The 17,380-nt window shown below is 36.3% G+C and overlaps 1 protein-coding gene across 1 annotated transcript in view; it reads left to right on the forward strand.

The window, feature by feature from the left end:
* Positions 1–15,715, forward strand: part of CEP126 (centrosomal protein 126) — a 36,705-nt gene extending 20,990 nt beyond the window's left edge. Inside the window, exons 6-10 of the mRNA XM_018071020.2 lie at positions 3,333–5,442; positions 12,018–12,142; positions 12,430–12,517; positions 13,033–13,242; positions 15,651–15,715. Of these exons, the coding sequence (XP_017926509.2) occupies positions 3,333–5,442; positions 12,018–12,142; positions 12,430–12,517; positions 13,033–13,242; positions 15,651–15,715 (2,598 nt within the window). The remainder of the gene's footprint in view (positions 1–3,332; positions 5,443–12,017; positions 12,143–12,429; positions 12,518–13,032; positions 13,243–15,650) is intronic.
* The last annotated feature ends 1,665 nt before the right edge of the window (positions 15,716–17,380 follow it).

A 17,380-nucleotide genomic window follows, 5' to 3' on the forward strand; every position in this document is an offset into this window, starting at 1 on the left:
GTGTTGATAGTAAGATTTTCTCTGGTAATCTTACACCTCCATAGCTTCTTTGGTGGGTCTGGCACAATATAATGGATCTCTTGTGTAATGTAAGCATTAGAATCCTTTCTTAGTGGAATTTGCTCTCTTGAGTCTGCCCAAGTCTTCTGAGAAAGTAGTGCCAACCTCATATGGAAAAGAGATTATTAATTTTAATGGACTTTCCTATTCCATAGTTGGTAAATTCAAAACTAATGAAGGTGTTTAGGTACTTCACTGGCTTTGAGAAGTAGTTTTGTATCTATGTTGGTGTCTTTTACCTCAGAATCAGTTAGGTGTTACAATACATACATATATATATATATGTATATATATATATATATATGTATGTATGTATGTATAACAAGCAAAGAATATCTGTAAAAATAAACCACTTGAAATTATCAAAATAGTAAGTAGTGTGAGAGGTGAGGGGCCTGGGTTTTCAGAGTAGGTAGCATTTTTTCCAGCATTTATCTTCAGAAGAGTGTTCCCATTCACCTCCTGGAATTGTGAACAGTCAAAACTTCTTTTGCAGAACATGTCAAATACACATATAGCAGCTCTTTGGTGTAATAGTGTTCTGACAGAGTCAGAACACTTTGGCAGAAAATTCACTTGTCAGGTTCCCTTAAAATTTCACTTATTACAATGTTTCATTGGCCTCATGAAAGATTTATTAGGCTCATGTTTTCTCTTTGTTTTAGTGCTTTACTAAAATGAAATTTTTTGACACAGCTGTTCTAAGTCTTAAGACATACAAGTGACCTCTTTAACTCCTCGGAAGTGTTCCCTTTCCTAGAATACCACATATGTGGACAGAGGGGGGTTAGATTTCAAACGTTAGAACATAAGATAATGCAGGCCACAGGCAAGGCAATACATTGTACTTATATAACAGAAACAGTATGCAAATACAGAAAATAACAAAATAGTACACTCTATGAACATTTTGTTTCCTTGTCATCCTATAGTATTCTCACAGATTAAATCAAATTAAATGATTGGGATTTCCAGGTTAATTTCTCTGCACTTACTGATCACAAAAATGGGTAATTGTTGAATGCTTTTTTTTTGTCTGCAGAAGTAGTTCTAGTTGCACATTTCTATGAGGAAACATGACATTCAGTTGCATTACATGGTAGGTTAAAATGGGGAATGAAATATGTGAATATTTTAATAAGAATGTTAAACATCTTTAATGTGTGAAAGGATGAAATTGTATGCTGAAACAAAATAAACGTAAAATTAAAAAAAAATTAACTAAATTTGCATAAACTATGTAAAAGTAAGTATGTGTTTAAAGGAGGACTCTATTCTTTAGTTCCTAACATTTCTGGATGTTACCTCAACTGAGATTTGGGTTTTTTACAAGGAGAGTAAAATTATATATATAATGAAGGATGAAGTCTTTTGTGCTCTGGAGCACAACTAGGTAGAATTTTTCTTAATCCTTATTTTTAAAAGTTGCAAATTTTCTTGCATCCTCCTGATTTATCAGTTTAAGCTGACCTGCTATCAGATAGAGTGCTTTTTAAATCAATCCTTAGAAAATTTTTCTGCTGTCTAACTTTGTCATTTTAGAAACATGTATTTTGCCATACAGTTGCAGTTTCCAAATTAGACAAGGACTAAGCCCCAATTTCTTTTTACTGTTTTTTCTTTCCATCTGAAAATTTCAAAGCTAGTTCTTAAATTTGGCCTGGTATTGAAAACTCTGAGTAAATGCCTTTTCCTTGCTTGGTGAAGTTCAAGCAGAGGTTAACAATATAATTTAGCCAAACATAAAAGTTAATAAATAACTAACAAAGTGTTATTTCTTTTTTTCTATTAGAAAGGCACTGGTTTATATAGCTTTAGTTTGAAAATTTTCTCTAAAGGGATCTTTCCCTACACTTTGTTCTTTGTTCTTCTATTTAGTTTCTGTATTTCAAATGATAACTATAATGGAAGATTGCACCAACCTCTGAACATACAGTGCAAGATAAGATTTAATTCAACCATAAAAATCTTTCAGGACTTACTAAGCTTTTTATTTTGCAATTTAATACATTTGTACAACTATAAAGCATGCAATATTAAGGTATAACAATTTTATTAGAATAAAAAATGTTTACTACAAAAATATATTATTATTATTCACTAAAGAATTTTATGTATCCTTTGGTGAGTTTTCAAAATGCTAATTCTATGTTATTGCTAGGGGATATATATTCACTTGCCTAGGTTAACAGATTTTGCTACTTGAAACATTTTCCATTTAAAGTCACTAATAAAAAAAAATCTTCATTGCATAAGTTGCATATCTAATTCAGCTTCTCTTAGTTTATCACACCAGTTTTTTCCAACATAAGTTTAACAATCACTTTGCTGCTGAGTTGTGTGAAAGTGAGTGTACGAGATTGTGAAAATAGTTGACGTGCTTGTTATCCTTTATGCTTATGGGTATTTTGAAGTCTTGTACTTACAAAAGTATATATTGTCAACGATGTCAGCATCTCAGTGCTTGGATAGAGAAGTAATAGTGAGGAAAATGCTTGTACAGTACATACATAAAGTTGTCCCACTAATGTTTCAGATGGTACCAGTTCCTCTTATTCATCACTCCATTAAAATCTGATGAGAAGGTTGGGGGAGTAGATGGGACTCCCTTAGGCTCTTATACCTGATCTGTCCTCATAGATCAGATGATACTTTCTTCTTTCTGAAAGACATGAACAGAACAGGGAATTTCACTGGGGTGTTGGGAGCTGTTAGTTGCTGTGGTTATGATAGCTAAGAGATTTTTCTGTGTTTGCCATGACAAGGCTTCACTCCTTATCACTTGTGGCTCGTTGTATGAAAAGAAACATATTCAGTCTAATATTATGGAGAAGTTCCAGTTTGGGGCAGATCCACTATCAAATCTGCATTTTCATGGATTCTCTTTCAATTTGTAAACTCACTTAGAAGCCTTACAGAGTATGGAAGTCATCCTGTATCATAGGGAAATCCATAAACAGTATTGTTGTTTAGATAAATCTAGTTCCTTTTTTGATATTGCAGAATTCATATATAACTAAGGATTAAATTTGTTGAACTATGCAGCTCTCTCCTCTAAATTTCTTCCCAAATTACACCATTTTCTTTTGCAACTTAATACAGGTAAATTTTGACTTGGTGGAAACACTCATGGTGATGTGAACCCAAGTCATAAAAACATCAGGCTTAATATTGTTTGTATTTTAGTCTAGGCCCTCATTAATGAAAAATTAGTATCAGCAAAACCACATTTCTGATAAATCTAACAGTCTGATTCTTTGCCTGTATTTCAGAATTTTCATCAAGAACTCAACGAAACAGATGATTCAGAAAGCCTGACAAGCCTTGACAGTCTTGAGGCTGGAGGACAAAGTGGAAATTACACAACACCGAATGAATCATCTTTGACTGCACAGTGTGACTGTGCCCTGTATGATCCAGAAAAATCCCAGACTAGGAATAATGGTTTACTTCATATAGATCAAAGTACTTCTAAAAATGCGCATCTAAATAATTGCCTGAGAAATGCAGATCCACACTACCACAACATACCTATTCATGATCTTTTAGCTAAACATAATGTTCTAACTCCTGCTGAACATGTGAACGCTTCAGAAGAGGAATCATCTGCTTCTCAGAGATCTGGAAAAAAACCTCCAGAGTTCTCTACCTCTGATAAGCAAAGGAACTCTGTAATTAATACATTTAGTTTTCTGCAAAATATAGAAGAAGACAGAACCAAGCCATCTTCTGGAATGGCTAGCACATTAGCCATTACTCATCCTGTTTTCAATCCTAGCAAAGCCTGGGACAGCCCTGATTCTATTCCAGGAGAAAGAGTTCAGGATCTGATGCAAGATCAGAGTTTTAAAATGACCCCACAGAAGAGAACTATATCTGTGCAAGCATCCAGTCAACCTATTGCAACATCTATAATCTTATTTCCTAATCAGGGATGTTCCACTGGCATTCCCAGCACAGCTGATACATTACCAAAGGACAAAAATATCAGTACAAAGTTTTTAAAAAATACCTCAGGAAAAATGACTGAAACAAAAGAAGAAAATATTGAATGTAATAATGATACTATTCCAGGAACATCTTTATTTCAAGACATACCAAATGCCTCAGTTTGGTTGGAAGTTAAGCAACAGAATAACAAAGATAAAGGAAAGGGAAATATAATTGACACTATGTCACTGGTGTCAGATACAGAGTTCAATTCTGGAATTCCTGCACAGGACAAAACCCTGAAAAGTAATATTTTTGAAAGAAAAAGAGCAAAGTTATTCAGAAGTATCCTAAAGAAGGATTCTAAATATGAACCCAGTCCTTTCAAAACTGTGGTTATGAACCATGGGATCAGTTTTGGAACTCGATCCATGTCATCTATCAGAGACAGTTTAGAACTGGCAAAATTAAAAAAGAAAAGTGCAGAAAATGAAAAATACAATAGGAAGCTAAGATGGTGTGATCAAATTGACCAGATAATAACAGAAAATAATGAAAAATACTGTGAAAAAAGCACCAGTGAAGTATCTTCTTCAAAGCTGCAATATGTTCAAACTGCAAATAATTCTCCTAAGAATAATTTAAGTATTGTTGCTCAACCTTCAAACCCCACGTTCATGAAAAATCATCAGGAAAATTCTCATATATCAAAACCAAATGTTAATACTGAACAATCAAATAAAGAATGCACATCTCAGAATATATTTATGTCTACTGAATCCTTTTCTGCTAAAAAAGCTTGGATGGTGTCAAAAGATGAAGCAAGTAAACCCTCAGTATATAGCAATAATTCTAAAATTAATGAAGGTAATCAACTCCAAAATAAGGCAAAAGTAACTGGAAGAGCCCAGACAAGTTTTATGCCCAGGAGAAGAGGCACTATACTCCAACTGCAGTCAGCCACTGGAGCCAACAAAACTCAAAAAGCTCCAGGGAAATTGCTGACACCTCACCCGCCTTCCGCACCTCTGCCAGGAAACAGAAGTGTCAAAAACCCAGCCAGCCCTGGGTGTCAGTCACTGCCGCCTTCAAGCCTCCAAGCTACCACTACTAGCAGGAATGATTTAAATGACAAGCATGTTGTGCTAGCAAATTGGGGTTTAAATAGGAATGGTAGAGAAAACAGTGAGAACATTGCTTGTTCTGGCTTGGCCGCTGTGATCTCTCCACCCGACTGCAGCACGGCCAAATATGAACCTTGGGCAAAAAATACTTGTTCTGTGAGTGGTGTTCAGGCAAGAGCCTGTCAAAATCATTCAGTAACCTGCACTGAGAGAAGACCTGTTAATGCAGAAAATGGATTACATCTCCATCATATCCCAGCAGCTGGAAAAACAAGCACCTCCTGGTGTGGAGCACATTCTGTCCGAGCTGCAAAGGAGTCCGCTACTGGTAAGAGTCATGTTTCTGGGTCTGGGGTGGGGGGATGTTCAGACAAAAGTCTTCTTCAATTACATCATGAATTTGTTTTCAGTTGAAATGTCCAACCTTTCATCCATCCACACAGTACAACCAGTTTTAACAAGCTTTCACCATTTGTCATTGTCATTTCTATTCTACTGGTGCCCAGAGGCCTCTCAAACATTGATCCTCATTTTTAATAGCTCTCTACAATATTAAATGAAAAGGAAGTATTTTCCCTGAGATTATATTCATGACTAATGAGCAGATGTGACAGGTGGTCTAAATAATGATATAGGAGGAAGTGAGTAAGTTTATACAAGCAAGTTTTACAAGGTAACTGAGAGTCATAGCTTGTTGTTCAACAGTCACTGCCACATGAGAGTGAAAGAAGTATAGATCTACTGTGTTTTTAAAATGTTGACACTGAAAATGCCTAAAATTATTAAGAGTTATTCCCAGTAATACAATTAAAGCTTTAAAAAAAAATTAAAGGTAGGTTAAAATTAAAGAGCTTCTGCCAAGCAAACTTTGCTCTGCTGCAAAGTATGTCTGATTTATGAAGAATTTTAAGGAATTTGATAAACAATCCTGCATTTCATTAAAAATTAACCTTGATGAAGAGATTGATTGGTAAGATAGAGGAAAGATGCATAAGAAATTTTTGGGTGAATAAACTTTCATCTCCCACTTTTTACATTTCAAATTACATTTCATTTTTGATTTGCCTTGTTTCTCCTGTGCAGCCTATCTATATTCTGTGCCTTGGGCACTGATGACATCCTTGTGCTTATAATTTCTATGTAGTTTGTTGGTTTGCTTCCTATTGAGGGCTACAGCAGGAGTTCCTGCAACTGTAGACCCTGTTTCAAGTATAAGCAGCATTTCAAACTGCTTCATGTACCAAGATCACCCCAAGGATTGGCCATGCAACTCAAAAATACTTTCTAGCAAAATAATTAATTCAGATAACTTAACCCCCCCTACATTTCTAGTTTTATCTACATATATCTAGTATTTATCTACATTTATCTACATTTATCTAGTAATATATAGTTTTAACTATGGAATGATTCAAAACAGCTCTGTTATGTAAGGCAGGCAGGTGAATATTCTTGGCCTTAAGTAGGGCTGGGAAATGAAAAATGCTATCTGTTTGTCTATTCCAGTTCAAACAGATGAATTTAAGATCCGGGTGACTTAACCTATTTGATTTTACATTGGAAATGAATGAAGACTTGCATTACCATGCCTTGCCTCCAGCAGAGATTCTTGCCTTTTGATGTCCTTATCTGCACATCAGATCAATCAATCAGGAAATGTACTGGGTCAAAGTTGTGTGCACTACTAACACTGTCTTCACTGCAACTTTAAATGCTACATTCCCAATGTCACATACCTCCAGCTCTTTCAGGGGAAGAGCTGAGGAATAAATTTGGGTGGGTTACCCTTTCTCAGTATCTGCTTAGATTTTGTGTTTTGAAAGTCTTCTTTATTTTAAATACTCTAGATAACTCTTACTGACTTGCTGTTATTTGTTCAATTGCCTACCAATTCACATAGACATCATAGCCTTTGTCCTGAAGTGCTTGCTGTGAGATTGAATACTGCATTGCTCTCAAGTAAAATATCTGCAGAGTTCCATGAGGTTTGTGAAGACACTGTAGAAAATGTGATTTGTTGCAATGCTTGGCCAAATGTACCTAAAGTATAAGTGAGAAAAAAATGAATAAATAAAATTATCATCCATGAGGATCTTAATTTAATTTGGCTTCCAGGCTTCAAGTTGTATATCTTCTGCTGACACATATTATATTGTAGCTGGATATTAGAATTATTTTAAGACCTTTCTTGTTTAGTCAGTAAAAGGCTTTAAAAACGTGTTTGACCTTTAGCCTGTCACAAATATGGGGCTAATTACATGCTTATAGTTGAACAGCTGTAGACTGCTTAGTATCTTGTTCCCTTAAAGATACTGATGCCTTAAGCCCCTAATAGTTTTTATTTTTCTAATACTTTTAAGTTTTATAAGTAGTGGAAGTAGACTCTAAAAGCAGCATCCCTCCCTTCCTCCCTTGTCCCTTTCCCTCTAGCACCCTTGTTTACACATTCCTTAACCCTCTTACCCCATTCTATGCTCCCTATATCACTCCTACCCCGGAATCCAGTAGAAATGTTTAGTCTTTTGTCAAGGCAAGGCCTAGATTGTTGGCAGAACAGCATATCAGGGCCTAAACCACAGAACACGGTCAAAAACTGGGTAACTATGTACCCTTTGTGCTCTGAGGGAGATGAAGATGAGATGAACGGAGGGTCCCAAAAAGCCCCCAGATCCATTTTCAGGGGGTGGACCCGGGGCAGTCCAGAGTAAAGGCCACAGGGTGGACACATGTGGGATTGGATGGATGGTGTTATAAAATGTAACATCTCAGGCATGGCCTGTGCGCGTCTTGTAACATCTTTGCCTTGGCAAAATAAACCCTTTCTTATCTCACCCCTAATTAACTGCTCCAGGAGATTTTTTCAGCACCTAACTCCCACGGCAACAATACTATTGCTTATTATAATTTTCTCTTACATGTCTCGAAGGAATCTTTCCCTTGGCATATATCTAGCATGTCTTGCAAACTAATTAAATTAAGTATTGATGCATCTGCATAGAGCAAGTTTGACTTTTATTTTTTTCTGAAAAACATCATGTGATCACTGATATAATCAGGGGTCTCTTGTTTTCTTTTTGTTTTCTTTTTTTTTTTTTTTAACTTTCTGCCATATTCAATATAACATTTCTTTTCAGGTGCTATTCAGCACCATGCATCATATTACAATAATTTGCACTTAACTAAATGGCAACCTTTTAAATCTAATGTGTCCCATGTTACTATTGATGGCAGCAGCCTGTTATGACCCGCCCCAGAGAAAGGGGAGGGGGTAACCCAGGTTCTTAACAATAAGTCCCTTGGGGTGGATTAGAGTGAAATGACACTGAATAATCGGTGTCTGAAAACATATATTGGTAAGGTTTATTTTAACAATTTTGTATCAACAGATATGCTAGCATTTTGGGTGTTGTCATATAACAATGTGACATAGAGATAACCTTTGGGGGAGGGAGAAAATGCATAGGGGAGAGAAAGACAGGATAAGAGTAAGGGAGAGTAAGGAAAAAGAAAAGCTGAGAGTGGACAAAAGATATATAGTCACCGCCCACGGGGTCCAGTGATGACACTTGATAGTGTCAAGCTTCCATGTCTGTCAGTTGAAGTGGTGGCCTTGATCTGCTGGGGGTGAAGGAGGGAAGCCCCCACGCTCCAAGAAGTTATGAGTTATTATACCCATGGTTAGTGCCACGGGCCATGCCTCGAGCCTCCAAACTCTCCCTGGGCCTGCGCAGAGTTTCTGTGTCTGGCCTGGTTCCTGCCTTTCAAGATTGGCAGAGGGGAGGATGGGCTTTGATGGGCCATCAGTGGTATAAACTTGGCTCTTTCTGCCTTTTCAGGGTTTGACACTTAGTCAGGGCTTCAGCACTGGAGGGAGGGATGGGCCCAACTGCCCATCAGAGGTCAAAAGCCTGCAAAAGTCTCCTAGAATGCATAAATCATTGACCGTTTCAGTCTCTGACACCACCCCGTGATTTATGCATTCAACAATTTTTCTTCTTTCATTGTTCTCTGTGAATCTTCTTTGTGGGCGGCGCTTTTTGTATAGTGGACAGGAAGATAGGAGAGTAAAGGAAAGGAAGAGATAGCCCCAATGCACTGCAATTCCCCCCCGCAAAAAAAAAAAAAAAAAACTTTATAATAAAATAGTAAGCTAATTTTCATTAGCTACTCTCTCCACCCCATGAGTCATAGGGGATGTAATATGATCTTGATAGCTACAATCAAATTTCCCAATATTAACAAAGGTACAAACATCAGGATTTAATACTGACACAAATCTAATTTTCACTAGCCACTGTCTCCACCCTGTGAGCAATCAGGGTATCCTTTAATGCGTAGCGGGTGTGAGGGATTCTATACTAATGTGTCTGTTGGGGGGGGACAGTGTGTCTTGAAATTGTACTTGAAATTACACATCAGTTCTTATGCAAACACATTGAGTTACTTGGGAGTTGGTAAAAAGTTTTCTTATATTCTCTTCAGGTAACATTTTCTTTTGTTTTGTTTAGATTTAGTTTCATTTGTCAATATTTTGTGAAATTTAGCCAAATATAAAATTTGATGCCTTCTGAGGCAGAGGGTTAATGCATATAATACATATTTGTATGATTCCAAATATGTGTAAATTCTTGTACTAACTCCTAGGCTAAATTTGATTGAGTTTTTTGATTCTCAGTTGATTGAGACAGAACTACACACATCCAAAAGCCTCTCCTAAGCCCACTCGCCCCCCCAACAAAAAGACAAAACAAACTTGGCAAAAACTAAACTAGCAGTACATAAAATGGCTTGTCTTACACAATCTTATCAGCGAGTTGTTCATGATAAAAACACAAATTTTGGGAGTAGAGGGAAGACAAACACAATGTTTGTGGTAAACTTTTACATATTGCAAACTTACTGAGACAAAAATACATACAGACATGCATATTACAAAGTTATTAAGATAAAACCACAAACACATGTCAAAGAAGAGTATAAGTCTTCAGTCCTGTTGCTACTTCATTTTCTCATGGGATACTTGTAAGCTGATAATAAAAGCAGTTGTGGGGGCAGTTATCTTTTCTGCCCATTGCTGCAATTGAAAGCTTTATTGGTCTCACGCAGTTTGATCTCATCTGCTGGCAGGTTCCTGTGGAAAAAAAAAGAAATCTGGCCCACTATGGACCCATTATTAAAAAGAAGGAACTATCTATTTATCCAACTCCTCGAATGCATAAATCGTTAACCATTTCAGTCTCTGACACAGCCAGATGACTAGTTTCAAATATGCTTCAAGTATCAATTAATTGTTTTCTTTTTCTGTGAATGGTAGGAATTCTGCTTTGTTAATGTCACTGTAAGAAACAAAATTCTGTTAGAATCAGTAAAAGATCTCTTGGTGAAATTGTGAACTGTACATTAAACGGCACATGTAAATATTTATTATGTAAATAAAGAGGTAATTTATCTTCCCAAGTATAAATCAAGTAACTGCATTTACAAGTCTAGTAACTGTGTTTACAAATGAGAATATAATATCTCCTTGGGTATGTAGATTCCTGAGTTGTCCATGAAAATGCTAATTTGCATCTTCGGTTTGTATGCATAAACATTTAATTAAGAACATAATTTTAATTTTGAAACTTGATGCTTTAATTTTGAAAATGTATTGCTACACCAGACAAAACTGAAATAGATTTTGAGGTACAGTGTCTAGCTTAGACCTCTCTGACTGAGGGAAAATGCTATACAACAGTACTGTCATTACAATTAGCATACAGATGTATGAATTAGTAAGATTAACTACAAAATCCCAAGCTATAGAAATAAGGTTTAAAACCATGACTTTTAAACCTTACAATGCTTGTGAGGCCCTACCTGGAGTACTGTGTTAGTTCTGGACTCCTCAGTACAAGAGACATGGATGTGCTGGAGAGAGTCTAGTGACTGGCCATGAAAATGGTAAAGGAACTGGAGCATCTCTTCTAGGAGAAAAGGCCGGGAGCTTGGACTGTTCATCCCAGAGAAGAGAAGGTCATGGGGAATCTTATCGATGTCTATAAATACCTGGAAGGAAGCTGCAAAGGGGACAGTGCCAGGTTCTCTTCTGCGGTGCCCACTGAAAGTACCAGAGGCAAAGGGCACAAACTGAAACAAAGGAGTTTCCTTCTGAATATCAAGAAGCATTTTTTTTTTACTTTGTGACTGAGCACTGGCACAAATTGCCCCAGAGATTTTATTGAGTCTCCATCCTTGAAGATGCTCAAAAGCCATCTGAACATGGTCCTGGGCAAGGAGCCGTATGTGGACCTGTTTGAGTGGAGGTACTGGAGACCTCCAAAGGTCTCTTCCCACCTCTACCATTCTTTGATTCTGTGAATCAAATAAAGTGTGAACTACCCCGTTTTCTGCAAACTGCTACGTAATCTTAACAGAAGTTGAATCCATTAAGATATACATTACAGCAACTTGTCAACAGGCATTTACTGTCTTGGGCAGTTAGACTTCAAGATTATTCTTTAAATACAATTTATTTTCTAAAACATTACTTTTTGGCACATTATTTGGTATTTTTATATCATAGCTCACCTTTCATTCTCCTTTTTATTTGGTAAGACCACCTTGTATCTTTGTACTTACCATCTTTATTATCTCGGATTCAAAGTGGGGCTTCACTTAGCATGCTTATGTCCACATACAATCCACACCTGTATCTCATAGTCCTATGCTAACATGAGGTAAAAAACACCTTAAAAGTGCCTGTTTCTCTCTTTTCATTTTAAGAAAATATATTTAATGAGATCAGATGTAAACATCTGAATGTGGGCAGAGATATTTACTCATCATTATTAGTTTTGCTAGTACTATCTTTATCATGGTTTTACACATTTTTGGTTTATTTTTGTCTGCATGTTATTTAAGGTTTTGTTCCTGTTACAAGACAAAATCAAGTTCTTGACAACTATGAAAATAAACACAGAGCTGTTTCAGAACACAGAAGACAAAATGTAGCATCTAAAAGATGGGAGCCTACTCATCATGCACAGGTTAATATAAAATACTACAAAAAATAAAAAGCTTGTTTATCTTCAATATGGAAAGAGCTTTAGAAATATCAAAGATTTGTTCAGTGTCATGCAATTTTGAATCAGTATGTTTGCTGTCACTGCTAACGACAAGAATAAAACCAACCAGAATACCTCACTGAATTAGTATACACTAATACTTTGGCACTTCAAAACATTTGGTAATATGAAATAATAAATAAAACATGTTCAAAAGGTAGTGGTTACCTTAAATTATACTTAAAATATTCTTATAATATTTTTTATAGAATTCATTATGTACTGTCCAGCTGAGTCCTGCTCCATCCACATTCGATCCAGTACAAAAGATGAAAAACATCTATAAATCTGAGGAAGGTATAGTAACCCAACTCACTTCAATTCTTGGTTGTACATAAAGTAGAATGACCTAATACATCCACTATGTAACATGGCTTGTGCCTTTTGACATCAGTGATTCTAAGCAGAAAAGGGTAGTTATCTATCTATACCTAATTTTTTTTCCTGGAAATGCAATATATAACCCTATCATGGTATGGATGGTTTTATAAACGCATTACAACACGTATTTAATTTTCATTCCATGCCTGTTTGTAGCTGTACATGTCATACATAACTATATGATAGGGACAGGTATTGCTTGCTACCATTACATATTTCCAAACTCATTAGGACTTGCTCTGGTGCCAATTATAAGATGAATTAGTGTTCTTAATTATTTTATTTTCTAATGTATCAAGTTTCTTGATTTTGCCAATTGATCTTTCAATGTCGGTTTTATGTGTTTCACAGACATACAGTCATGAAAACAAGCAGTTTACTTAAATGTAATGAGCTCTTCTCATTTGAAGTTCCCTCTGTAATCTCTTCAGTTTCAGCAAGCACTGTTCAGTTTCTAATGGCAGAAAAACTAGCAAATACACCCATGGCGGAGGGTGAAATCCTGGCAGCTATGGACAGTGTGCAGCCAGCCAGACAGCCCTCACTGCTTAACAGAGCTCCGTGGCCAGGCATGAGTGCACTCTCAGTAGAAGAACAGAGGATTTTCCAGTCTCTTAATTATCTCAATCAGAGGCTACAAAGTAAGTTGGATAATAAATAAGATGATACACCAAATGATTAAATAACTTTATATTTTGTTGCCATAGATTTATTTGGGTTAAAACTAGGAATCCCGTGATAGAAATTATTATTATTATTATTATTATTATTATTATTATTATTATTATTATTATTATTATTATTATTGTTATTTACTGAATTTAGCAAACAGTAGATCAAAATCATGAGACCTTTCTTGAAGTCAGTGAGATTAATTTAAAATAACGGTGACCTTTTCTTGGTCAAAAATATGATTCAAAATATGACTGGACGACATCTTCAGCCCAACTGTAGATGTTGTTTGCAACAGATGTTTGTCAAAAATGTTCTTTCAAGATGCATCAGGCACATCAGCCTCACTTGGGAATCTGTTTTTATCCATCTTGATTTTTTTGCAATTATTTTTGCAAATAATTACCTTTTATTTGATATATCATATATTTTTTGCAAATATATTCCTTTATAATGAACGGCTTTTCATTTTCTTCTAGTATTTTAGAATGTTCCTCTTCTCCATGAATTCTTAAAAGTCACAAATACTGAGTTGTGACATCGCTGCAGATAAATCTGAACGTTTGAGTGAATATCACTTGTGCAACCATTTTAAAAATGTCAAACTTACTTAAGTATTCTCTAACTTGTTCCTTCTCTCTACCAGGCTGATTTCTTACCTGGTTTATACTGGTGCTTTTTGTATGAACTCTCCAATCACAGCTTCCATTTTGCTGAAGAATGTGGGGAAAATGTCTATACTTGTTCTCGATAATTTTTTCCCCAGTGATTAATTAGCTAACATTTTCATTAGTTCTCTTATGATAACTAACACAGTTGTAGAACAAACTTACTTCTTGGGTCCGTTTCTTTATCTAATGGTTAGGATTTGCTTTGACCTATGTGGTCATACGTGTCTTCCATAAAAGCTCTCATTAGTTTGGCATAATTTTGGTATTTTGTGTGCCCCATCTTGTATTTGAAATCAGTGGGGAACTTGTGACTTAGTATACGTGATCTCTTCACTGTTTGACTTCTCATATGATTGAAATAACTTCTGCTTGCCATTTGTGCTGTTTGTGGAATTGCCAACTCTCTTGAATTTTATATTTTCCTTGGACTTTTTTCATACAAGATTTTACATGTCAATTATTTGAGTTTATAAGAGTTTCTTGAAGTCCATTGATTTCATTTTACTATTCCACTACTTTTCCTTCTGCACTGCACCATTTCATGATCAAGTTACCCAAGTATACCTCCTTATTGCCTGGAATCAAACTAAACCAGGGCTTATTTAGCTTCTGCGCACTATCCACTCATTTTTACATCACATGGTGGATTGCATGACTTCAAGGAAAAAGGCTTCAGTTTCCTATAAACTGCACAGCAGAATAATAGGTCTTTGCAACTGTTTAAAAATTTTCTGCAGCTGTAGCTTACAATTCCTGCTCCATCAAACAGTGGTTCCGAATTTCATTATATCATAACTTGTGGTTATTGCTTCCAGGCAAATGGAAATGAAGAATTCCATTTTTTATCAGAGAGGTGTTTTAGTATGGTGTGCTCGGGTTAGGAAAGTAGATATGAAAAGAGAAATACACGAATATAGAAACTAAATTGCTGTATAAGAGGGAAATTACAAAGAAATATAGGGAAAGGTAAATTCAGTAAAAGAACTGGGAGACAGTGCTGAAGTTTGCAAAGTGTGAACGGGAAAACTGTAAGAAGAGTATGTTAGGAATATGAAAGAAACAAAGAGTCATAGGAGTTAACAGATTGCAAATGAAGTAACTGTGAAAATTAATGTAATACATACAGATAGTTATGTACCTGGGAAACTTAATTAGCTTGCCTTATTATTTAGGGATTAAAATTGGTAATAGGAAGCTGGGAAATTTTACAGGTAGACTTACATGTAAGTAGGTACCTGTAAATTAGTAAGTAAATGGTTGTCTGTACTTATGTGTCATAAAAGTACATTGCTTTTTTAAACTGTGACCTTTCTGCACACCTTTTTTTGTCTTTGTTTTCACATGTTAAAAAATTAAGTGACTCAAACTGTGTACCTTCATAGTGGTCTTTTTAATAATGGTCACTAACTAGTCTACACCTGGAGTATTTGTTGCCAGCTTATAGTAGCTGGCATTCTTTTCTCTAGCTTTAGATTTCTTTATTGACACTAAATCTTTTGTTCATATAATATCTAGATACAAGTTTTAAAAATAGATATATGGCCTATTACAGCAGCAGTTAATAGGGAAAATAAAACTAGTGCTATTAAACTACATTTCCACAATCTTCAGAAAGTTCTGTCTTGAATATTTGACTGTGAATCTTATTTTTATTAAAGTATTTGGTTTGCATAATATTTATTATATACTTTCATGCTTTTATTTAGATGTTCAAGAAGCCATTACCAGAAACCCATTTGCTTCACATGTTTTACAGATAAGCACTCCTTAGTAAGTATTTAATTTAAATGTGTTCGGTTTTAATACCTACAAAGTAAACTTACGGCTTATATTGTAAAAATAGAATTGAAATATTGACATCAATCTGTTCATCTGGATTGCCATATTTTCACATTTCTATTATGCAAAACAAAGCCCCCAAAAATATGAACTTTATAATACTGTAAACAGGCTTTAACAGACTGCCTCATCTTCTGGTTTCATTTTCGTTTTGGGATCTGAAGACACTTTCCAAGTGTCTCTAGTGTCTTCAGGAAGTTCTAAGAGCTTTTAAGGAACAGTAATTTAGTAGGGTCTATTTGAAGTATATATAACTAATAAATAATTTGTATTTCTTAATAACACAGAGGAAAGGGGTAATTATGCATGGCAATGCATAAAATAATTGTTACTGCAGTGAATTCTTACTTTGACCTGAAGATATACCATTTTCTGTAAGTGACGGGTATTACCTTTCTTCAGTAAGTGTTTGTATTTTGTTTCATATATTCTAGATCTTGTCAGTTTGAAACAAATACGATACCTGGAATGCAAAGAAATGAATAGGCAGATGAGTGTCTGAAGTACAACATTTACATTTCAAATGTTCAGTTTATGATGCAGGAGTTAGTATTTATAATTCTGTATTATTGATCTTCTCCTTTACTATGTATTTATACTGAAGAAAAATTATAGACACATGACCATATACTTAGAATCATAGAACTGTTTAATTTGAAAAAGATCTGTAAGATCATCAAGTCCAGCCATGAGCCCAGCACTGCCCGGTCCCTCCCTAAACCATGTCCCTAAGTGCCACATCTACACTACTCCAGGGGTGGTGACTCCACCACTTCCTTGGACAGCCTGTTCCAATGCTTGACAACATTTTCCATGAAGATAATCTTCCTAATGGCCAATATAAACCTCCCTGACAAAATTTGAGGCCATTTCCTCTTGTCCTTGTCACTTGTTAGCTGTGAGAAGAGACCAACCCCTGCCTGGCTACAACCTCCTTTCAGGTAGTTGTAGAGAGCAATAAGGTCCCCCCTAACCCTCCTTTACTCCAAGCTAAACAACTGCACTCCCTCAGCCACTCCTCATAGGATTTATGTTCCAGACCCTTCCAGCTCCATTGCCCTTCTCTGGACATGCTCCAGCATCTCAATGTCTTTCTTATCGTGGGGTGCCCAAAACTGAACAAAGGATTTGAGGTGCAACCTCACCAGTGCTGAGTACAAGGGGACAATAACTTCCCTGGCCACACTGTTGTTGATACAGGCCAGGATGCTGTTGGCCTCCTTGGCCACGTGGGCACACTGCTGGCTCATGTTCAGCTGCTGTTGGCCAGCACCCCCAAGGTCCTTTTCGGTTGGACAGCTTTCCAGCCACTCTGCCCCCAGACCGTAGCACTGCCTGGGCTTGTTTTGAGCCAGGTGCAGCTGGCACTTGGCCTTGTTGGACCTCATACAAATGGTCTTGACCCATCAATCCAGCCTGTCCAGATCCCTCTGCAGAGCCTTCCTGCCCTCCAGCATATCAACACTCCCGCCCGACTTGGTGCCAGCTGTAAAGTGACTGAGGGTGCACTTGATCCCCTCATCCAGATATCAATAAAGATATTAAACAGAACTGGCCCCAGTACTGAGCCCTGGGGAACCCCACTTGTGACCGGCCA

The sequence above is a fragment of the Manacus vitellinus genome, unplaced genomic scaffold (assembly GCF_001715985.3).
Source record: "Manacus vitellinus isolate BGI_N305 unplaced genomic scaffold, ASM171598v3 scaffold_2_pilon, whole genome shotgun sequence".
NCBI lineage: Eukaryota > Metazoa > Chordata > Aves > Passeriformes > Pipridae > Manacus > Manacus vitellinus.